This window comes from Coregonus lavaretus (genome assembly GCF_964263955.1).
Source record: "Coregonus lavaretus genome assembly, chromosome: 29".
In the NCBI taxonomy this organism is placed as follows: Eukaryota; Metazoa; Chordata; class Actinopteri; order Salmoniformes; family Salmonidae; genus Coregonus; species Coregonus lavaretus.
Window position 1 is genome coordinate 23,554,243 of NC_140016.1, and position 9,134 is coordinate 23,563,376.

Below are 9,134 nucleotides of genomic sequence, written 5' to 3' on the forward strand. Positions count from 1 at the left end.
TGGACAGTGGCACACGTTGGTGAATTGCAGCTATAACAACATGCGAGTGCCGAGGCAGCCTTGGGTCAATCTGGACATGTTTAAAGTTCGCCCTGAATAATCCCCCTTACCTATTGTTGTGGCACACTTTACAACTACGTCTTTGGGTTGGTCCTCCCGGCTTCTGGAATCAATGGGCCCTCTGTGTTGTGAGTGGATATCCTGGATGCAGCGAAGGGGCAGCACTTGATTTAGGGTGGGGTGAAGAGGAGAGGGGAGGAGGGGAGGGGTGGGGAATGTTTTTGTGTGAGCTGAGGAAAAAGACGCAGTTTGGGTGAGGGGCGGGCTATCAGGGCCAGTCTGTCTACTGATACGAGACACAGACGGCAGGAGCGCGCGACAGAGCAGAGCGCACAGCAACACAAGCGGAGCTGCGCCTTTTCTCCTCGCTCAGATTTCCAGACACACACTCACACACAGAAACGGCGTAAGTGGATGTATGCAACAGATCCGTCTACGATAGCAAGAAAAACTGCATTTGAGTTGTTGTTTTTTGGTGTAAAATCGAAGCCGAAAGAGAACTGTGACCCGGTTCATCTTGGGTTCTCCAATCTCCATCTTCAAGTCGTTTTGTGCGACTTTTCACCGACGGTGACTTAACTGGAGGAACATGCCAGACTTTTGAGAAAGCATATTTTTTCAGACCTTGCTCTTCCGTGGAACTGTAGCCCTAGCCTGGGTGCTGAAGATGGGTGCCAAAATGAATACACCCAAAGGGAATATAGTATTTTCCACTGCATTATTATTATTTTTGGTTGCAATTATGCAGGACGTTTCTGGTAAGACTTTGAAATATAAAGTTTATGAAGAGCAAAAAGTGGGCACAGTGATTGCAAGGCTAAAGGAAGACGTGGCGGGTGTTCTGTCTAAATTACCGAGTTCAGTGTCCTTTCTGTTCCGTGCTATGCAGCGGGGGAGCACACCGTTTCTGTCGGTTCGGGAGGAGGACGGTGAAATCACCATAGGGACCAAGATTGACCGGGAGAAGATTTGTGAAAAGAACCTCAACTGTTCTATCGAATTTGACGTTATCACTCTGCCTACTGAATACCTTCAGCTCTTCCACGTCGAGGTGGAAGTCTTGGACATTAACGATAACTCACCACAGTTCTCTCGTGCCATCATCCCCATTGAGATCTCCGAGAGTGCATCTGTGGGCAACCGGATCCAGCTGGACAGCGCCACGGACCCTGACGTGGGAGATAACTCCCTTTACTCTTACTCCCTGACCCCGAATAACTTTTTCAAAATCGACATTAGGACCAGAACCGACGGTGCCAAATACGCAGAGCTTGTTGTGGTGAGAGAGCTGGACAGGGAGGTGCAGTCCAACTACCAGCTGCAGCTAACGGCCTCAGACAATGGAGTCCCCCCGAAGTCCGGCTCCACTCTGCTCAAGATAAGCATCTCGGACTCTAATGACAACAGTCCGGCTTTTGACGAGCAGGCTTACGTTATTAATCTCCTGGAAAACTCACCACTCGGGACTCTACTGATTGATTTAAATGCCACGGATCCGGATGAGGGCACTAACGGTAAAATAGTTTACTCTTTCAGCAGTCATGTCTCTCCCAAAATACTGGAGACGTTTAAAATTAACCCAGAAAATGGTCAAATCACTTTGATTAAAAAAGTGGACTATGAATCTACTTCATCTTATGAGCTGGACGTTCAGGCACAGGATCTGGGTCCCAACTCCATCCCCGGACTTTGTAAAATCGTCATCAAAGTGGTGGACGTGAATGACAACAAACCTGAGATCAACATTAACCTGATGACTCCTGGCAAGGAGGAGGTGGCCTACATCTCGGAGGGCGCGCCAGTGGACACCTTCATAGCACTGGTGCGGGTGGACGACAGTGACACAGGGCTCAACGGTGACGTGGTGTGCCGCCTGCACGGCCACGGTCACTTCCGGCTGCAGAAGACCTATGAGAAGAATTACATGATCCTCACCAACGTGTCTCTGGATAGAGAGAAGAGGTCAGAGTACAGTCTGACAGTCATAGCTGAGGACCGCGGCTCTCCAAGCCTCTCCACAGTCAAACACTTCACTGTGCAGGTGTTGGATGAAAATGATAACCCGCCCCACTTTGAGAAGAGTCGCTACGAGGTCTTCAAGTCAGAGAACAATTCTCCCGGGGCCTACCTGATGACAGTGGTGGCGTCCGACCCTGACCTGGGCACCAATGGTCAGGTGACCTACACGGTAGTGGAAGCTCTGGTCCAGGGAAGCCCCATCTCCACCTACGTCACTATTGACCCGTCCAACGGCGCCATCTATGCTCTACGGAGCTTTGACCACGAGGACATCAGCCGCATTGCCTTCACAGTCCAGGCACGCGACGGAGGGAACCCCGCCCTCTCCTCCAACGCCACCGTCCTTCTGACCGTGCTCGACGACAACGACAATCCGCCCATCATCCAGTCCCCACCCCTACGGAACCACACCGCCGATCTACCTCTCTGGAGACACGCCTCCGCTGGTCAGCTGGTCACCATCATCAAGGCCACCGACCGCGACACCGGTGCCAACGGCGAGCTGAGCTGCTCCATCATCGGGGGCAACGAGGAGGGCCTGTTTGTGATGGACGCGCGGCGGTGCGAGCTGCGGACCAATGGCAGTCTGGAAGGGGTTCCCAAGGACATACTGGAGATCAGGGTGGAGGTGCAGGATAGGGGCACCACCCGCCTGTCCACGGGGGCCCTGCTCCGCCTCTCTCTCCAGGAGAACATGGACATCCTGCCCCCAGGCCTCCCCACAGGCCCCAGCCAGCCACCGCTGGACCTGTCCCTCATAATCATAATCTCCCTGGGGGCCGTGTGTGCCCTGCTGCTGGTGGTCATGGTGATGTTCACCACAGCACGCTGCAACAGGGAGAAGAAGGACCCACGCAACTCGTACAACTGCAGGGTGGCTGAGAACACGTACCAGAACCACCCAAAGAAGCCCTCTAGGCAGATCCACAAGGGAGACATCACCCTGGTCCCCACCGTCAACGGCACCCTGCCCGTACGGGCACACCCACGCTCACCTTCTGCGTCGCCTGTCCCTGAGAGGGGAACCATGGGCAGCCGGCAGAGCCAACACAGCCACCAGTCGCTTAACAGCCTAGTCACCATCTCCTCCAATCACGTTGCAGATAATTTTGCTCTGGAACTGGCCCATGCCACGCCCCCTGTCGAGGTAAGAGGAAGAGAGTGAGAGAGAGAGAAGGTTTAATTTCATGTCCTAAGTCCTTAGTAATGTATTACTATATGGTTACATGAATATGTTATCTGCTAATGGTAGTCTTTGAATCTCTTAAATGCCTTTGGAATAAAATAGACTACCATCAACTATGGATCTATAGAATAAAGAATGACTGAGTTTAAGATTTGCCTTATATTATGGTGATATAGAAATCTAATGATGAATTGAATTGAATTGAATATTAATTATTTTTGCGTTATATATTTTATGTTCAGTATTTGTTCTGAATGTGTGCCCCACGGTGTGTTATGTTCAGTTCTCCGTCCCTTATTTCCCATGATCATGTCATGTTTTAGAATCCGTCATATCAACATTCATCCACCTCATGTATCCTTATGTCTGTCTGCTCCCATCGGTACTCATTTATTCATTTTCCCTTTTCATTTTCCCCTTTATTTTCACTATCCTTTCTTTTTTCTTTTTTCTTTTTCTTTTTTTGGGGGGATTGTAGCAAGTCTCACAGCTTCTGTCCATGCTCCATCAGGGCCAGTACCAGCCACGACCAAGTTTCCGTGGAAACAAATACACCAGGAGCTACAGGTAATAACACCATGTACCTACATCTTAAAATAAACACACCGGAAGGGAATCAGAATGTACATGTTTAAGAATGTGTGCATAACTCAGTAAGGTGCTAAGGCATATCCTACAATGCTTTACATATTCCTAAAAAGCTTTTGGCAGTATTCCCTCTTAGGCCTATATGTGCCTTGTTCTATTTTAGGACTCAACCTTAATAATTGTATGCAAAAACCTCCACTGCACTTAGTTTCGATATATGCATAAGCCTTGAACCATTCTCCAATGTTGCTTTCTATGGAAGTTTAACCAGCATTTCTTCTCACCATCTCCAGGTATGCTCTGAACGACATGGATAAGTTTAGTCTGAAGGACAGTGGTCGTGGTGATAGCGAGGCTGGGGACAGTGACTACGAGGCAGGGAGAGAGTCTCCCATCGACAGGCTCCTGGGTGAGGCCTTTACTGAGCTATACCCCCCTGACGGCCAACACAGACCAAATCCACAGCATCCGCATGCAGGTATACACCCTTCACCTCATCACCCCTCACCTCGTCTCAAAACCCTCACCCATCACCACTCTCCACCTATCAAATATCAACTCCCTTACTCTACACCTCAGTTCTTTGCTGAACTCTACCAACATACTGCATGCAGGTATACCATCCTCACCCCTTTGACCATGTCACTCCTCTCACCCATCTTAGCTCTTACCCCTACACTACAGGCCTCCACTGAGCTATTCCCCATCACATCACCTCACCCCTCCCACTCTCAATCACCCCTCATCCCCAACACCTCTGAGAGATCCACTTCCCAGCTGCTTATCAGCACAGTGACTGGATGGGACTGTGGAGGGAGAAAAGAGGTAGAATTATCACCCGTTTCTCTGATGAAAAAAAGCTCTAATCTCCTCCACAACACAATTATTTCAGAGTGCGATCAGGCAACCAGGCAGTCAGCTGGGCAGGCAGGCAGGTGGAGAGGCAGGTTGGAGTGGTTTATTGACAGCTTTGAAAGGCGTTTTTTGTCAATCAGTCCGGTTAATCTTTCATCAGCGGGGGAGCCAATCTGCTGCATGGCCGAGGCTGCTGTTTTTCTAATGTTCCCCAATGCACTCTTCCTTCATCAGCTCTAAGATGTATTATAAATTGTCCTTTTATGGTAATGAGAGCGTAATGAAGTCCCTGAATAGTATGAGTGAAAAACCAGCGCTCTTTAATGAAAGCTTTAACTTGGCATATTTGATTTGTCTAATTTATTCTTCAGAGATTTTTCATTTGAAGATTTAATATTGAATAGACACGACATGAAAGGGAAAAATGCAGGCTTTTGAATGAGTAATAGTAGCCATTGATCTGGCCCAGTGAATTGCCCCGACATGTTAATTGCATCTTATAGGTAGCGTGCTCACTCCCACAGAGTGCTATGCTATCTAATTAGCTTAGATTTCAACCCATGTTTGAACCCAGATCACACAACTGTGTTTAAGGATGAATGGAGATCAAATGTTTGATGTTAAAAGACTGTATGAAAGACAATCTCTCATCTCCTCCCCTCAAAACCAATCCTAATTCTATAGCTACTCATCACCATCTCCCCTCATCACAAGTCTATCAACAAAAGAACAGTAATACCCAGAACAATCTATGGTGTGTGTATGTTTAAACGCATGGCCATATGGGGCCCATCTTCTGTGTATTTCATCTATGCAGTGCCTTGTGACTCTATATCCCTGACCATGTCTCTCTCTCTCCCTCTCTCTGTAGCGATGAGACTATGCACTGAGGAGTGTCGTGTCCTGGGTCATTCTGACCAGTGCTGGATGCCTCCCCTGCCTTCCCCAGCCTCCTCTGACTACCGCAGCAACCTCTTCATCCCAGGAGAGGACCCCCGCCAGGCCAGCGACCCTCAGGAGCCCCCCCAGCCCTCCGACCCCGCCCACCCTCATGCCCAACGCAGCAACCAGAGCTTCTCCACCTTCGGCAAGGACAACCAGGAGGGAGCCGAGGAGGGAGAGGCGGAAGATGGGGGAGAGGAGGAGGAGGACCTGTGTGGAACCACCTCCCTGCTGTCAGAGATGAGCAGCGTGTTCCAGAGGCTCCTCCCCCCGTCTCTGGACTCCTACGTCCAGGTCAGTGAGACCCAGAAGGGAGGTGTGAGTGTGGGGGGTGTAGGTGTCCCCATGACGGGTTCACTGGACAGGAGGAGGGGTCACTTGCCAGGTAAGCCCAGTGCTGCTGCCCACCAGCAAGGTGTGGCAGCGTGGGCCGCCAACACCCACTTCCAGAACCCCGGATCTAACATCGGGCCCTCAGGCCACCCACACCCCCAGAACGGCAGCTACCACACCCTCAAACCCAGCACCAAGCTCAGCCCCCAGAACAACCACAAGAACCAAGTCGTTGGGCACGGACAGCACGCCCCCACCCCCAAGAACAGCCCTCTCCTCACTGCCCTGGTTAGCCCCACCCTGGTGGTACCCTCCCTGGCCCCTGCCCCCATTCCTGTCCCTGTCCCCCTCCCAGGGCCGTGCGGTAAGTGGCTCCCAGCCATGGAGGAGATCCCAGAGAACTTTGAGGAGGATGAGTTTGACTCGGTGCTGGGGCAGCTGGGACACCTGCAGGGGAAGAGGAGCGACAGCCGCCATGAGCTGATGGACGCCAGCGAGCTGGTGGCTGAGATCAATAAACTGTTACAGGATGTCCGCCAGAGCTAGACATTCTTAAATACCCTCCACTCAACACCTTTGAACTCTGACCTCCAACTTCCTGACTTCCTGTCAGGAGTCCTGCCATGTGTATGGAGTGGGAGCTGAGGAGTCTGGGTAGGAAAAAAGAAAAGTGAAACGAACGAAAGACATAGACCTGCAATTGTCATTAAAGTTGCATTTCTAACGTATTTGTGTTTTGTGAATGCTAAATATCCAAATAATGTTTGTATTTTCTGGTTTGGTACACACTGTACACAATGTGACTGTATTTATCTTTGTATTTTAAAAATACATTTGTATTCTTATATTTATTTCAAAAAATGTATATAAACTTAATCAATCAGAATTATATTTTTATATATTTAATGCATGTTAAATGGGGAAAAAAAAGAATCAAGATTTTGACATGCAACTGAAAATCTACATATTTAATATTGTCTTTTGTGAAATGTTTTTTATGTAACTATTATTATATGTATACATGAATATATTCATTATTGGACACAAGTCTTTGTGGTGCATTGTGGGAACTTGTGGAGAAACACAAATAAAAGTGGAAAGACAGATCTAATATGAGTTTGTCTCTATGTTTAATCTTTGACTAATGTTGTCATTGTATTAGAAGAAGGATGTCAGATACAGATCTATTAACTGCACTGAGGAGTATTTCTGTCTGTAATAAAGCCATTTTGTCTGGAAAAACTCATTCTGATTGGCTGGGCCTGGCTCCCCAGTGGGTGAGCCTGGCTGCCAAGTGGGTGGGCCTCTGCCCAGTCATGTGAAATCCATAGATTGGGGCCTAATTAAGATATTTCAATTGACTGATTTCCTTATATGAACTGTAACTCAGTAAAATCTTTGAAATTGTTGCATGTTGCATTTATATTTTTGTTCAGTATGAATTAAATGTTTCCATAGGAGGTTGAGAACCTTCGCTGATCTCCAACATTTGCCATACATAAGGATATTAGAGGCATGGGCTTGGTATCGTGTTTGTTTGTGTGTGTGTGTGTGTGTGTGTGTATGTATGTGTGTGTCTGTGTGAGAGAGAATGTATATTTCTACAAAGGGATGCTGATAGCACAACATTGAACTGCTGTCTAGATTTGCTGGTCATGGCTCATATCAACACCATCATCCCAGACACGCTGGACCCACTCCAATTCGCATACCACCCCAACAGATCCACAGAAGACACAATCTCTATTGCACTCCAAAATGTCCTCTCCCACCTGGACAAGATGAACACCTATGTGAGAATGCTGGTCATTGACCACAGCTCAGCGTTATACACCATAGTACCCTCCAAGCTCATCACTAAGCTCAGGACCCTTGGACTGAACACCTCCCTCTGCAGCTGGATCCTGGACTTCCTGACGGAAGGGTAGGCAACAACACATCCACCACGCTGACCCTCAACACAGGGACCCCTCAGTGGTGCGTGCTTAGTCCCCTCCTGTACTTCCTGCGTGGCCGCGCATGACTCCAACACCATCATTATGTTTGCTGACAACAGGACAGTGGTTGGCCTGATCACAGATGATGATGAGACAGCTTATAGGAAGGAGGTCAGAGCACTGGCGGTGTGGTGCCAGGACAGCAACCTCTCCCTCAGTGTCAGCAAGACAAATTAGCTAATCGTGGAGTACAGGAAACGGAGGGCCGAGCATGCCCCCATCCATATCGACGGGGCTGTAGTGGTGCGGGTCAAGAGATTCAAGTTCCATGGGCCCATGATCTTCAAAAAGTTGACATATGGAATTGTTTTAAGATGGTCAAACCATGGATCATTTAGCTATTTGATTTAGGATTTTAGGACCCCTTTAGGTATCAAAATAAAATATGATTTTCTTATGGTATAAAATATAGAATTTGGCCTTTAGCACCAAATCCCATAGAAACACATTGAATAACATTGCTAAATTGTAAGAAGGTTTTGGAGTATCTGTCCTATATCAATGAGATATAAGAAAGCTGAGGAAATATATGTATATATATTTTTCACATATTTAACCCTTTTTTGTGTAGGCACAAAACTACTTCCATACTTACCTCGTACCCATGCACATCGACTCGGTACTGGTAACTCATTGTGTATTTATTTATTGTGTTGTTATTTTTCAATTATTACGTTTTTTCACTCTGCATTGTTGGAAAGGGCCCGTAAGTAAGCATTTGACTGTTATTCTACATCTGTTGTTTACGAAGCATGTGAGAAACGCAATTTGATTTTATTGATTTAGATTTCTGTGAGAAGAGATAAATATGAGCTTGCCCTATTGGTAAAAATAGATCACTATTGGTCCAATAGTGGTTAGGTCTACTCCAGCACACTGCTCTTGAATGTAACAGTCAGAGCTTCTCCTATTCAAGTCCTAGATATTTGGAGGGAGGCTTTTCATGCAAATATAGTGTTCCCTCCTATTTTCCTCCTGGTGGATGGCTGATACAATACCTACAGGTGTTAATAGTGCACTCAAATACCTTGGTTCTATCATCACCACTTACTGCTGCTTCTTCTGATGACTTTGCCCATCTGAAGGTCTGAGGCTCAGTTTGAAACAGAACAGAGCCCCCTGGAGGCTAGATTGAAGTACTGCATGAGCATGTT

The 9,134-nt window shown here is 47.7% G+C and overlaps 1 protein-coding gene across 1 annotated transcript; it reads left to right on the plus strand.

Annotated features, from left to right (window-relative positions):
* Nucleotides 1–727: 727 nt before the first annotated feature.
* Nucleotides 728–6,529, plus strand: LOC311105056 (protocadherin-18-like; the record flags this gene model as incomplete). The annotated part of the gene is made up of 4 exons (XM_084147046.1): nt 728–3,226; nt 3,744–3,832; nt 4,147–4,331; nt 5,580–6,529. 4 exons carry the CDS (start codon nt 728–730, stop codon nt 6,527–6,529), a joined length of 3,723 nt encoding a protein of 1,240 aa, XP_084003172.1.
* Nucleotides 6,530–9,134: the final 2,605 nt, after the last annotated feature.